At 41.8% G+C, this 15300-nt stretch overlaps 1 protein-coding gene across 7 annotated transcripts in view; it reads left to right on the top strand.

Annotated features, from left to right (window-relative positions):
• Nucleotides 1-186: 186 nt before the first annotated feature.
• Nucleotides 187-15300, top strand: part of LOC121344855 (intraflagellar transport associated protein) — a 39277-nt gene continuing 24163 nt past the window's right edge. For 2 of the 7 annotated variants that reach the window (XM_041421152.1, XM_041421146.1), the window contains exons 1-4: nucleotides 187-300; nucleotides 1267-1458; nucleotides 8883-8973; nucleotides 11263-11418. In XM_041421152.1, the coding sequence (XP_041277086.1) occupies nucleotides 11310-11418 (109 nt within the window). In that variant the 5' untranslated portion in view covers nucleotides 187-300; nucleotides 1267-1458; nucleotides 8883-8973; nucleotides 11263-11309. Of the gene's footprint in view, nucleotides 301-1167; nucleotides 1459-8882; nucleotides 8974-11262; nucleotides 11419-15300 lie in introns of all 7 variants that reach the window. The other 5 variants (XM_041421150.1, XM_041421147.1, XM_041421149.1 and 2 more) reach the window with 5 other exon arrangements.

Genomic DNA, 15300 nt, shown 5'->3' with positions numbered 1-15300 from the left:
GACACGCTTTTCTGCGTCTCAAGACATGAATCAAGCACGAGATGTGCACCATTTCGGCGGTATTTTGTGGATTTTGTGCACGCCGCGGGCTGCCGGCACACGGAGCCCGCACGCGGTGCGGCCGCGGGCTGCGCTGGGGCCGCTTCCCGGGGCGGGCGCGGCCGCTCCCATGGGAACGCGGGCCCGCGGACTGCTGGGGCCGGTAGTCCTCGCTGTGTGCCCGGCCCGGCCCGGCCTGGCCGCCGCTTCCTTGTCCCGGCCGTGGGGAATCGGGACCGGCGGGCTCAGAGAGCCGGGGCGGTGAGTGCGGCCGCGGGGCCGGGGCTGCTCTGCTGGCGGCGGGGCTTGGCCCCGGCGCGCCCGGGGCGGAGGCAGTGGCGCCGGAGATGCCGCAAGCCGGGGTTTCCTGCCCGTTTGTCGCCCCGAGGCGGGCGGGGATGCCGGGCTGGAGCCTCCCGGCTGCCGCAGACCCGGGGCCCCGAGTACGGGAGCCTCGCTCGGCGGGGCTCGGGCTCTCCCGGGGCGGCAGGAGACTCCCGGCCGGGAGCCTGCCCCAGGGCCCCGCAGCCAGCGGGCTGGAGAACCGGCGTGCACGGAGACTTGAGATTGCGCGTTTTGTTTACAAGGAAAACGTCAGGATTTGTTGATTGCATTTAGAAGGGGCAGGTGCCCGCTGTCTTTGCCGCCGTGCAGGGCTGGCTGGAGCGGCAGGGCCCGAGGTGAATCTCGGGTCGGGCAGAACAGCCCCGTCGGGGGCTCGGCCTTGCGAGTCCCGCTGCCGCGGGGCTTCGGCGGCGCGAGTCCTCTTCTGTCGCCTGAGCGCTTCGCTCATGCTTCCATCAGTAGGTTTCAGGGGGTGTCTTTTACTCTCATAAACCTGTTTGTTTGAAGACTGAAAGGAGTTTATGTAATCGGCCTGGATATTGACTGTGAAAGAGACTTGGAGAGCACAGACACCAGGGAGGGAAGTAACTGGCTGATTCATTGGCAGTGTCCTTTGGTGACAGCAGACTGATGCTCTTTAGTAAATGTCCAAGTTCTCTGTCCCAGCCTTTGCCAAATCCCCAGAATTTAAAGGTGTGAATGAAATATTAGGAAAAAAACCCACTAAACCCTACATTTTACAATGTAGTTCCTTTTTTTTTTTTTTTTTTTTTTTTTTTTAAGCTTTGGGATTTGTATTTTCCTTGCTGCTTTCATTTTGCTGCAACAACAAAAACAAGACACATAGGGTTTCTTTTTTAAGGAAGGATTGGTATCTTCTAGCTACATGACATCAAAACCTGGGAGTATCTGAACAACGTTGTGTAGAGGAAGAGTTGCTGTAAAAACATGGGAGCTGATGGCATTGACTGCATCAGTTGCCGTGTTGTACCATATTGCTGCACTGCCTGCCTGCAAACTGGTATGGGAACTGCTGTGCTAAAATAGTGATCTGCCATGGAGTGCTTTTCAAAGGTAAGATGTTTTCAGGCCAGAGCACACAGACAGGGTGTGCCATTACTGAGTTTGTTTGAAAAACAATCCATGGAATGGCTGTCTTGTCTTGTGGAATCATCCAAAGATCATGGTTGAGTTCTGTTCACTATATAGCCTAATGCCTCTGCCCTGAAGGTGCTAGTTTTTTCTACATTTAGATTTCTTTTTAGAAGTACTGCACTGTGGGTGAAGTTCGGTTATAAGTTAATTAAATTAGTGAACCCTTTTCTGAGCATGTCGGTATACACAGCAGGTTGTGTCCTTATTATGCATGAAGAAAGACTTATGAATTTATTTACCTTCAGGTGATATGCTAAACAGGAATCTCCTGCTTGTTTCTTACAAGCATTCAAAAATGGCATCATCAGAGGAGCTTGCACTGAATTAGGTTTACTTGAATAGATGTCATTTGTCTCTTCTTTCATATTGTCTGGTTAATTAGCTTCTTTGGTTATACGGGATCTTTAGAAAAGTAAAATGTCTTCCATACTGAAGATGCCGTAAGAAAATTTCTGTTCTATATGGGATTCTTTATCTTCTGCCTCTCCTGTTCTACATTTGGCTGCTGGTTTATATTTGAAGTCTAACGAGTGTATTAAAAGTGGCAAACAATTTAATTGACATTTTGGGACGCATCTTACATTTTTACATACACTTAGAGAATCTCCAAATAGGGCAATTATTAGTGTCCACAATGTCACAAACTATTTCCCAGATATTGAGCAGTACTCACTTCTGAAGAGTTCACTGTCTGAAGAATCTGCAGATACAGAGTGGAGAAAAGATCAGTGAAAATTATTTGATTGATAAACACACAGAACATACTGGTTAAGAACACTTAAACACACTTCCTTGTTGTCTCGTAATATTTCTTGAACTTTACATAAGCAAACAGTTAATATGTAATGAAGAGAATGTTTATCTGAGATTTTTTGGAAACTTTTTAAGAAGTAACTCCTTAGGCACTGACTGGAATTGCTTTGGCTTTCCATGTATTTTCCTGCTAATTACAGTGTGTCAATACAGCGTGGTTGCTCTTTGGCTGTGCTGACCTCTAACTCTAACCTTCCAATACCACTGATTCCTTTGGGCCATGGCTCTTCTAACCCTGAGCAGCTTCAGGGAACCCAAAAGATCTCACCTTATAAACAAAGAGTTTGAAGTGCTTTTTTGTGGCTTTATGCTCAAAACTGGAGTTGGATTAGCAGTACAGCTGGTGCAGAGGGAAGCAGACAAATGCCTTTGTTGTGGTGCAACACAGGATACCAGGGAAGAGACACTACAAGGAGTAATGAAGAGAAGGGGGGAGTTACATAAACAATTGCCAGCTATGATGACTTGAGTCATGCTTCATCATATTTGGTGTTTTTATAAAAGGTTAAGCTGTAAGGATTATACAAATAAATGAGAATCTCAGCATTACTTTTATAAGCCCCCTATTTGGGAAGCAGTAGAGACCTGAGCTAGAAACTAAGCTAACAGAAAGAAAAATACTAACATTCTCCCTGTTTATTTTAAAATCAAACAGTATTTTTAGCAGGTTTTTCAGGGTTGTTTATATGGCAAGAAGAGATTAAAACGAATTCTGATTTTGATGACTGCATTGGGACGTACATTTATAGAAGGATCCAGTGAAGACAGAAGGTGTTTTTCAAAAACACTAGCTAATGTAATTTGAAATGTGCTTACTATGGAAATAGGTGGACATAGTTACAGTTTTGGGTGATGTACCATTTCAGAAACCCTGTTAGGTGCTCACAGAGAAGTACAGGATGAACATGTTTTAGAGGCAAGGGGTAGCATGAGTGACCTAAACAGCAACTGACATTTCATATACCTTTGGAGAGTCTTCCTTGTTTTCTGACTTCTCCTATGGAAGCAAGTCTGCCATTGTTCTGTGTCCTAGATCCTAGTAAATTTAGGGTTTATGAAATGTCACTAGATAACAGTGTGTAGGCACTGAGTCATTCACAGACTGTTTATTAGTTACTGTCCTCTTTGACCCTATGCAGAAATGGTTTGTTCACCTCTGTGCTTTGCCTGTTACCTGTTAGTTAGGCAACAAAAACATTCCAATCAGGAGAACAATGACTAATCAGTGCTGCTGTTTAGTGTGACATCTCATATTTTTCAGCATTGAAAGTATTATTTATAGTAATTTCACAGTAATTTGAATGCTGCAAAATAATGAATGACTAATGAGTTGATCTTATGAACTGTAGCAAACACAAAGAACCTTTTTTCATTTATACAAAAATAAGATATTTGAGCTGCACTGATTGGACACTGAGAGAATGAAATGCAGGATATCATGGAGTCTTAGCTAGTAAACACCCATTGCTGACCATTAATTAGTTTGCAGTTATTTTGGTGAGAACACAGATACCTAGTATAGAATTAAATTGATTTTGCAGTATTATATTTTTTTTTATTTTTGACATGTAGGTTTTTTCATTTCCAGAATGGAAAAGCGTACCCCCGAGAAGCAAGTGCTGTTTCCAAATTGTCCACAATCAAAATCATATCCAGACACACAGAGAAGTTTGAAGTCCTCCATAAAGAAGCTTAATGAAGGAAATTTTTTATATAGTATTTCTCAAAACATTTTCTAAGTGTATCAACCAAGTTTGCTTCAGGCAAAACAGTAATTTAGACGTACCTGGCTGATAGCAGTTTTTTGTGTCCTCCGTAATCTTTCTGTGTAATTGGAATTCAAATGTGAGCAATGTGAGGAATCTTCTGTGACAGCCCAGGGGGCTCGTGGCATGAAGAGACAGCCTGATGGAGGGGATTCTATCTGCTTAATTTGCAGATGTGCTCCTGAGAACTCGATCTGCTGTGGCTAACTGGCTGTGACTGGTTTGTTTCCTTTCCTCTCTTGTCTTCAGATGGCACAACAAGAAACCCACCAGCCCCCAGAAGCTTTAACTCTTTGCTGTGAAAGAAGCTCAGGGTGACAGCAGGTGCCTCTTAGGTTGTAAATATCTGCAGCCTACATTTTTTATGGTTGATTTTTTTACGCTTTTTACTTTTACACCGATCAACCTTGTGATCATCTTCAGAATTTTTAAGTGCTTTTTTTAAAATGTAATTTAAAATAAATTTTGAGTTAAAACATAATTTCAGTAGGTAGTAAAAGAAAACAACTCTTGCTGATTGGCACACTACTTTCCCCAGGAGTGCTCTGCTGCAAGCAGGCAATGTCATTGAAACAGAGCAAAGGAAATGACAAATGCATGCAGTTCACTGAGTGAGGGTTGACTAAAAAGTCCAGCTCGAAGTCCACTGAAGTAATTAGAAATGTCTTTTTTTCTCCTTCGGTGGCCTTCTGATCAGACCTTGAAAGACTAATAAAACTTTGCACCCTTCTGTGGCATTTTTCATCAGTTTCACAGTGCTTTTCTCTAACACCAAATAAATAATGAGACGCTGGGAAGTCCACTGGGAACATATCCTTTCAACAGCTAGCAGTGCTGGGGCACAGAGGATAAGCCACTTGCATAACACAGCACAACAAATAAACAGAAAAACCTGGAAAACAATTTACTCTTCATAGCTCCCTGCTTTTGTTTTCTTGGCCCTCCTTCACCCACTCCTGAGTTACAACATCTGCTGCACAGTATTTTAGAAATATCTCAACTCCCATTTGAAACCGCTGTGAGAATAGAAATAGAAGGAACTTGAAATGGAATTTGATTAGCACAGCAAAGCAAACACACCAAATGTTTGTGAAAATTGTCTTGAGACACTGAATAACTGTAATGCAGATAGGATGTGGTGATGTTTCTCATCTGAAATACAGCCGTGCTAAGGCACTGTGCCCTGTAGCATCCATATGGGCCTTTTCTTCTGAAACAAAGATAAAAGGAAATTGTAGTGCAGAGTTGAATGCTGAAGAACTTCCCCCAAAGTTAAGGGCTTTCAGATCACATTTATTTGTATTTTCAGTAGGGCCTAGATAATACTCACCAGCTTTTTATCTAAAGTGTTTGATGTATTCTGACCCTTGTTTGGGTCTGTGGTCAAAGATCTATCAGCCAAAAAAACCCCAAAATCCAACAAATATTTAAGTGAAAAATCTAGTTCCCCGTTGTGTAACTTTAATATTTTACATTAATTTTAGACTTTTTCTACCAGTTGACATGCCTTATCATTAGAAATTCTTTTTCCAATTACTGTGGTTGAGAAGATGGAGAAGTTAAATTTTTTTGGCAACAACAGCATGTCATTTTTGGATGAGGACATGGTCTGTCCAAGCTGGTCTCTGTCAATGACAAAGTGCTTTGGAGAAGCTGCAGCAAACAGCTTCAGATTAATGTATCTACATGGTAGGGAAATTATGTTCAAAACCGTCCTGGTCATAGCAAGAAGATTTCCATCCTGAATTTAACTGGCAGAGAACCCATGTGAAAATGAATAAATAGACTTTTCCTTCACAATGTCTATTTTAATAACATGAACAGAGCTAGTATGTTTTCAGCAGATTGCTCACTGTTATGGAAATGCTTTATTTCACTTGATTTTCTTCTTCTACAATTAATTTCTTAAAATAATGTGTTGTTTGCATCTTCTTCATCCCAAATCATTCCAAATTGCATTGAGATATTTCCAGGCTTTTCAGCATATTTTCTGCCAGTAAAACACATTCATCTCTGAGCTGAAATGTAGCTGGCTTCCTGTGGGTTGCAGTAATGCACTCCAGCTCAGCAGGGAAAGGGAAGGCTGCCTTACTCATTTGTGTAGGGTTTGCCAGCCAGAATGCAAATATGCTGGGTACTTAGCCAGGACCCACAGGCTGAAACCTGTAAAAAAGGGCACAGGGAGTCCAGCATCCTACAGTCTTCAATTTTCTGTTTCATCTAAAACTGACAGTAAACAGTATTTAACTTGTGAGGGAGAGGGCTTTATTTGGAGGGCTTATCAAAAATATCTGATTGAATCCAGCTGTGCTTTGACTGTCAGTTCCTGGACAATCACATTCCAGGGTCCACTGGCTGCTGCAGTTTGGATGAAATGTTGCCCTTGCCATGGGCCTCCAGGTTGTCTTTAAAGCGAGCAGTACTCTTGAAGCCATTGGAAATTCATAAAAAAAATTCTGCTCAGGTATGGGACTGGCATAATAGCACTGAAATCCGAAAGAATCAATATGCTTGCTTGCAATTAAAGCCCATGGATATATCCTTTAAAAGCTCATGTGAGCTGGGCAAGAGAGGCACATATTTTTGTCCATCTAGAGGTCAGCTCTCAGGCTCAGTAATGCATTCAGGCAAGCAGATGCAGCTCCCATCCCCACAAATTGCTGATGCATTAAGTGTGTGCCCTTAAGGCCTCCTGCTGAAGGCAATGGCAAACATCCAGTTGATTTTAACAGGATTAGCTGTCCTAGATCACATTGAATTGAGAGTTGTTGGAAGGAGCCTCATCTCAAAGTTTTTGTCCTTTGTAACTTATAGTTTTTTCCTCCAGCTGGGTTGACCTGCACCTGCTTGTGGCCAGAACTTGGTGCCTCTGTGTTTGCTCTGGAGCTCTGCCACCCCACAGGTGGTGGTAGCAGGGAGGAGGAGGGAGAAAAGTAGGGTAGGGCAGTAGAGCAGGGAGGGCTTTCTTCTGCAAGTGTCGATTTGCAGATGTCTAGACAAGAAGGAGGCAGTTTTCTGCCTGCAGGAAAATGGGTAACTGCTTGACTCAAAATGTTCCATGTCTTTCTTGAGCAGGAATTCCCAGAATCGCACCTTTCACCTGGCCTACTTTTAAAGCACCATCCTGGGATGTTTGTTAAGGCAGCAACCACGGTGCATAGCTAACAACCAGCATTTGTTAAGGACGGGCTTGAGTTCCAGCTTTGCCGGCCTCTTTGCACCGTGGGGGCTGATGATCAGCGCTGCAGGCTCCAGCTGGGCACCGTGGGTGTAGGGGTGCCCTGCTGACACCTGCTTTTGCAGCGTGCAGGAGGCACAGCTTTCTGGGCCATTTGTGAGGGTGTTTCTGATGAGGCTGTGCTTTCAGGGTTGCATAAGCAACTATGACAGGCTGCCAAAGGGGCAATCCTGCATCCTTGCCTTGCTCACACTGTCCCCTTGTATAGGCAATCGTGATTGTATGGCTGAAAGGCAGATTGGAAAATACATCTTTAAAACAGAATATTATATGCATTTGCTCTGTTAACTCTCGGGTTTTGTAGTGGTGGTTTATTTTGTCTGCCCAAGAGATGGACTGGAGTGGTAGACCAGAGGGTGAAGAGAAAGTGAAGGTGGTGGTGGCCTTTTTGGGAGCAGCCAGAACCTGGATAGACTTAAATTGATTCTGAGTGCACTTGTCTGCTAAAATCTCAGTCTTTTTGCAATGCTGCTACCTCGTTCTTCATTGCTGCAACAATTTTGTTAAAGGTGTAGTTACTGTGATAGCTCTGTAGGGAAAAAAGGCGCGGCGTTGTCCAGTGGTAACAGAGTATAAGATTTATAAATAGTGTATTTATGTTCAATCTGATTTTTGCAGACATAATTATAAAATTTTGATAACATATGTATCTAGTGGATATTTTTCTTCCACCTATAGGTGAACTATTAAAAAAAACCCCCATTTATTAATCAGCCTTTTTTTAAAATTGAGAATGACTTCTAGGAGAGCAAATCCATAGAGTGAAAACCTGGCTTGAACCTATGCCAGAAGTGCTAGTGAAGTTGGTTTATTTTCCCTGAAAAATTAAATTACATAAGATTTTATTGAGGTTGCAGAGACAATTACCTTTACTGCTCTTTCCTTAAAAAAAATTCATAATCTTGATTTTTCTTTCATTGCCTCTGTTGTATTTTAAAGAAACATAAAGCACTTAAAAATGCAACGTAAACCAGGAAGTTCATATTCCACCACACTTTGTGTTGTTTAATAGAATTAATCACTGTATAATTGAAATTATGCTAATACTCACTTGACCTGCCTATTTGATTCAATGCAGAGATTTCTGATTTGTTTTAAACTTCTCAGAAGAAGACTGTGTTTTGAGAAATAAAATTGATTTTTCACAATCTGCTGATGATCAGCAAGGCTTAATGAGTGATCGCCTCAAGAAACCTCATTAAAGTCATTTGGATGGATGAGCAGGAGTGAAATGCAAAAAGAAGAAAGCGTAGTTGCTGCTTGAATGCATCACTTGCTGATATTTGACTCTAAAAGTATCCAAAGCCAGCATAAGGAAAGGATCAGATACTCTTGTTTTACTTTCCTTGACACTTCCAAGTTAGTTTGATTCCTTTGGGGAAAAAAGAAGATAAGTTTTTTTATTTTAATAGTATTTATTCTTCACCAGAACAGTGCAGTAATTTCATTCCTTGAAGTGTCATTGTATCAACTTTTTAAATTGTGGAGGATTCAATCCACTACTGTGTGTTTTTTCATTTTTTCAGGATGGTTTAAAGAAGTCATTGCCTTGAGGCTGTGAATTGGGTGTTTGCTGAAGCTTTTATGTGGAATGTACTGGTTAGCTCCTTAGCAAAGGTGAGAGTCTTCTGGTCAGCCTGGTTTCAGCTGTTCACCTCACAAAACTTTTCTGTGGTTGACATGGTGTGGTGATCATTTAAGAGAGACTCTGGAATAAAATAGGTGGGAAGCAGCAGAAAACCAAGTGGAATGAAAATGAAAAAAATACCAAAGCCTTGATGGGTTGAGATAAATTTTTCAACATCCTTCTTGTACCATGTGTCCTAAGCACATGTTCAGTTTCATGAACTGGGATAGTAGATGTTCCCTACCTACCATCATCTGCACTTGCTGTTATTTAGGGCCATGCTGCAGCACTGGGCAGTTCTGGAAAATGCTTGCAAACAGGGAACGGGTAGTTCTGGCTGCCAGTCTCTCCTCTGTGAGAGAATGGCTGTTTTTCTGACAGAACCTAGGCTTTCATTAGGACCTAGCTGGTTTTTCCTCTCCGTGAGGAGATGGTTCTGTAGACCTCAATAACAGCTGTGCAAGGGAATATCTGAAGTGAATTTTCCCACATGCTGTAGCAAGTAGAAGCTGCACAGCAGAGTAAGAATTGAAATACATGATTTTGGAACCACCTGGTCTGGGTGCTGAATCTCAGGCTGGTGATCTGGTGGCTGTAGATCATGGCTTTCACAGAGAAAGTTATCATGCAGATGGTTAAGGATATGATTATGCCCCCAAAATGCATATTAATTTTCTAGTTTCCTAGAGCATTTTACAGTGAATTAATGTAAGATTGGCTGTCAGCCCTCCACTAACTTGTTTTTAAATCATTTCAATTCCTGGTGACTCATTTTTTTAATCTGTTATTAGGATTTCCTTATGGGAATGTTTTAAACTTTATTTTGTTAGTGTTTGTAAGGGAGCTGGAGATCCTAGACACCAGACTTCAAAGAAAAAGTTATTAACTTTTTCTTGATTAGATATATATATTTTTTCTTTTACAATAGCCTTACAAATCACAGCGCTGTTTCAAGTAATGATTTTAATAACCTTAATGAGGAATAGAAGGCACTGCTTGCCTCTCAAAGCCCTGTAATAGACATAAACAACTCTGAGAGTCTGGTGAGTTATATTCTGCTTTGTCAGTCCACAGAGAGATTAATAATGGCTGGATTTTTTGTAAAACATTAGAAAACTTAAACTTTAGGTCATATGGGTGTGCATGTATTTTGATATCTTCAGAACATTAGTCTTCCTTGGAAGCAGGCAATGCAACAAAATTAGAGCTTTATGTTAGAAAGCCTGCTTTATTTTCTTTCTGGTCTCCAAACAATTCTTTTTCAATGTTATTTAACTTCAGTATCAGGTTGGCAGCCTTTCCTTAGTATCGTTGAAGTTTTGGTGAAGAATTAAGCTTTCATACCCCAAATCCAATTCTTAGTGTCATGGTAAATCAGGAGAGGCGACAGAGGAACAAATGCAAATCAAGCACTTCATGTATAATGCATTCCTGCATCTTGATCAGCTTTATGTGTGCAAACTGATTCTATTAGTGTGGACCTATGTGTATGAAAAATAAGTAATATGGGTAATTGTTTAGCATCATGCAGATGTTAACATGCATTTATATAGATTTTATGAGTTAGGAGCAAGGGTAGCTTCAGCAGGCATCACCGAGGGCTGTTCAGGACTGTAGAGTCTGGTTAAGTGATGAAGGTGGGCTGCAAAGCTGTTGCTGTGTGACTGGAGAGTGGAGCTCCCTTCCTTCAGCTGTCAGCATTTGTTCCCTTCTCAGGAGTGGTCCTCTCATTCCTGCATGGCTGTCCAGCTCCAGCATGCCCTCCCTGCCCTGTGTGCTGCCTCAGCACACACACACACGTCATTGTGATTTAACATGTGCTCCAAAATCTGAGTTTGTGGCTTTGATGGTACAGTGAGCAGTGCACCTGAAGATGATGGATTCAGTCCAAAATTCGAATGTGCAGCTGTGTCCTGGTTGTTAAATACAACATGCTGATGAGGGGTGTCATGGTTTCTGCAAAGAAGGCAGGGTTTGAAAGACTGAACAACTTAAGGGAGTGAACAATACCAAGAGAAGCTGGCTCTTCTCTGGCCCATATTACCCAAGGTCATAGATTTCAAGCATAAGTGATCACAATTTCTCTGTCTATACTTAAAATTTCTATGTCCATGTGAATTTAGGAGAAATGTTGAGTAAAGTTCCACTGACTAGATCAGAACTTCACAAGGAGAGAAGAAAAATTATACTTTCTAGTGCCCATCTATGTGAATTGGAGACTTTTCTGTTGATTTGTTTTCTGCCTGCAGGTATTTATAGCTTTTTTCTTTCTATTGCAGAAGCAGCCTACAAAACCAGATATACCTCTTCGAGTCTCAAGGTGTGGATGATCATGGGAGAGCAACTGTTAAAGAACAGCATCCTTGATCAATTTATTAATAGCCATGAGCAGTCATATGAGGAATTTCTAAGTACATTCACATATCTTTTGAAAGGTATGTAATTTCCCAAATCTCCTGTTAGATACCACAGACAGAAGGAAAGATAAAAAGACAAGCGGTGGTATTTAATGTCGTCGTGCTACTCACCTGCTTTGTAACTTTAGGCAAATCCTTGTGATGCTTTTGTTTTTCCACTCAGCAGTGGGAACCCTAAGGACAACTTTCTACAGATTGTTTCCCAGGCTGCTGTGTCTCTACAGGTGGTTAGCCATTTATGCTTGCTTTAGGGAGGAGGGGGGAACATGCACTGTTTGGAAGGATTGATGTTTCCTAAGTACATCTTGCATTGTTTTGCTTGAGAAGTCTCCATAAAAGAAGAGCCTAAGGAAAGTACTTAATAGTGTGAGATGGCCTGAGATTAGGAGTGTGCAGTTTGGGTACTTTTACAGCTTTACTAACAGTAGCCCACTGTGCTGTGCCTGTGTGTGTGCCTTCTACAAAGTGATTGCATTCTGTGATGAAACAGCTACCTAGAGGGATGTGGATATTGTCTAAATTTATTTCAGCAAGGCTTTCAACACTGTCCTTCACAAAATCCTTGTAGACAAACTCAAGAATTATGAGCTGGATTAATGGACAGTGAGGTGGGTTGAGAGCTGGCTGAGTGGCAGATCCCAGAGGGTCATGATCAGCAGCACAGGCTCTGCTTGGAGCCGTGTCACTGATGGTGTCCCCCAGAGTTCAATACTGGGCCCTGGTTTACTTGATTAATTGATGACTTGGAGGCAGAGGCCTCCTCAGGAGCTTCCCTGCAGACACAGAGCCAGGAGGAGTGGCCCATTCCCCAGAGAGCTGCGCAACCCTTCAGAAGGGCCTCGACAGGCTGGAGAGATGGGCAGAGAGGGACCTTCTGAAATTCAGCAAAGGCAGGTGCAGGTCCTGCTCCTGGGGAGGAACAACCACCTGCACTAGCACGGGCTGGGCGCTGAGATCATAAAAAATAGCTCTGTGGAGAAGGACCTGAGGGTCCTTGTGGAAAACAAGCTGTCCATTGTCAGCGCCACCAGCAGTGGCCAAGAAGGCCAATGGGATCCTGGGGTGCATCAGAATATCATTGCCAGCAGGTCGAGGGAAAGGATCCTGCCCCTCTCCTCAGCCCTGGTGAGGCACATCTGGAGCTCTGTGTCCAGTTCTGGGCTCCTCAGGGCAAGAGAGACTTGGAGCTCCTGTAGCAGGTCCGGCAGAGGGCTACAGGGATTATTAAGGAACTGGAGCACCTCACTTAGGAGGAAAGGCAGAGGCAGCCTGGCCTGTTCAGCCTCGAGAAGAGATGAATGAGAGGGGACCTTATCAATATCTGTAGGCTTGTGACAGGAGGGTGTCAGAGGATGGAGCCAGGCCTTTCTCAGTGGTGCCAAGCAATAGGACAAGAGGCGGTGGGCAGAAACCTATGCACAGAAGTTCCACTTGAACACGAGGAAGAATTTCTTTACTGTGTGGGTGACTGAGCACTGGAACAGGCTGCCCAGAGAGGGTGTGGAGTCTCCCTCAATGGAGATACTTAAGATCTCTCTGGATACAATCCTGTGCAAGGTGCTCTAGGATGACCTGGCTTAAGCAGGAAAGTTGGACCAGGTTACCCACTGTGGTCACTTCCAACCTGACCCATCCTATGCCAAGCTAACAGGTAACTTGGATGAAGTTGCAGCAGGACATCAGATAGATTAGGCTGAAAATATCTCATGCTCTGCAGAGGAAATAAAAAGTGGAGCTTAACCTTGGATCTGAGCATTGCTGTATTACAGAATTCCAATTCTGTAGCTCAGGTTCACATTTTTAAACCATGTTCAGACAGGTACCATAAAAATAAGTGCAAGCTACATATTACTCACAATTCTCTTTACCACTGCTTTGCACTAGAAGTGATGTCCTCATACTATTGCAGAAGCACTGTATTTTTCAATTACAGTGTGTGGCATTCCCCATTGATTGGTACTCAAAAGTCTGTCCTGTCCTTATCCTTGAGGCACAACTAAGTGTCAGTCACAAGCACTGAGCAGAAAACCAGTGGGGGAGCTGAAGCTGCCACAGGAATAATCTTGTGGCAACTTTCTATCTCTCCTGCCTATAAAATATAGAAGAGAAAGGAGACACTGGGGGATGAGATAAGAGGATTGAAAATCCGGTTCTGGTCTTCTTATGTATGATTGATACACTGGGGATAGCTCCTATCATAGAAGCATGCTGCATATCATGATGCTACTTGCAAAAAGCCTCAGCGTGTATTTCAGTCACTTTCACTGTCACTGTAGGCATTTGCTGCTAAAATCATATAAAAGGTAGAGCTTTACCTGAATCAAATGCTTGGAAATGCAGGTTCTTATGATGGTATGAAGTGAAGAGCTCAACTTGTTTTCCTCCCACTTTCATTTTCCTTTAAAAGTACCCAACGTGCTGGTTTGCATTATAAACTAGTGACCTGAAAAAAATCTACTTAAAGCATAAAACATACATTGTCATCTGATAGATTTTGTCTGTCGTAACACTGGAAACAGAAAACACACAAAACTAATTGGATTCCATTGATTTCACAGAGTAACATATTTACAGAAGGTGATTTTCACTTGTGCATGAATTTATACTGGGTCTGCAGTTGGCATTGCAAGGATATTTTCAGCTGAATTTTCTATTTTATTCTTGAAAACATCTCATAAGAATCTGATACTCTAGTGATTTAGAAATTTTTATTCATATGTTAAATTTACACACAGTGAAGCTGTAAAGAATATACCTTGAGTAGAAGGACACAAGCATCCTTGGCTGTTCTGGCCTAGCTAAAAAGGACCTTTTGAGGTTATAAATAGCCTGAAGTGATTCCCTGTGAATACATTAGGGCCTTCTGCTGAGAGTAGAGTTTCGTTCCTAAAAATGTGGGAAGCAGGATTAATGAATTTTTGCATTCCTGACTTCAGTTTGGCTTTTTAAGAATTGCTAATATCCCAATCAAGAAAATCACATTTTTAAGATGTTGTCTTTTTATTGTATCTGAATTTGTGATATTACCTTTGACTACTTCTATTCTTCCTTGTGCTGTTTGGAAAGCTACTCTCTTGGTTCACATAGAACAAGATGTGGAGTCAAAATAAGTCCTTCTAAATTCTGTGTAATTGGTTTCATGATGTGTGTTTGGTTTAAGTAGTACAGAGATATGTTATAACTTAGCTGGACCATAAAATTACATCTTTGATATGGAATTTTAATCTTCCAGATTTTAGTATTCCTAAAAATCCCAGTGGTTCTGTTTTTTAAAATGTGTTTGGTGCAGTGAGAAAATGAGAGTTCATAGACTAATTGACAAGTAAATCCTCCAGTAAGATTATTTCCTCACGTTTACAAATCTGATGGAAAATAGATAATCATATGTAAATATATATTTTAAAACTCTGATCTCAGCATATAAAACATACTGCTCCAACACAACATGACCTATATAGCTTAACGAAATAATATTTTAAAATTATAGGAGTACTTCCTCCATAAGTGGATTTTTTTTAAAACCTTTTTTATTGATCTGTAATGGATGTGCCTTTGAGGGCCAGGTTAAGATTCTAGTTAAGTCTCTTTATTTTTTCTTATTTAGAGCATCCAAAGTGTGTTTTTTGTCATAGGGATAATATTAACAAGATGAATATATGGGCAAAAGGGCTGGTGAACCCATGGGAATGTAATTTAGTAAATTAGAGCATGAATCCAGGAAGATGAAATCTTTCGTAGTCGCTGTAAAGCTTTGCAGTTGAAGGAGCCTCAGAAGAGCTGAATTTACAAAGGAGTGGATGATACAGATTTCTGCAGATGTGGTCAATGAGAGGTGTGTTCAAAACTACACACTTTCTAGAAAAACTTTGGACAAAATCTCATGGAAATCCATCCAGCCCC

Source organism: Onychostruthus taczanowskii, unplaced genomic scaffold (genome assembly GCF_017590055.1).
Source record: "Onychostruthus taczanowskii isolate IOZ18803 unplaced genomic scaffold, ASM1759005v1 scaffold69, whole genome shotgun sequence".
Taxonomy (NCBI): domain Eukaryota; kingdom Metazoa; phylum Chordata; class Aves; order Passeriformes; family Passeridae; genus Onychostruthus; species Onychostruthus taczanowskii.
This window is presented reverse-complemented; position numbering and strand designations above follow the sequence as displayed.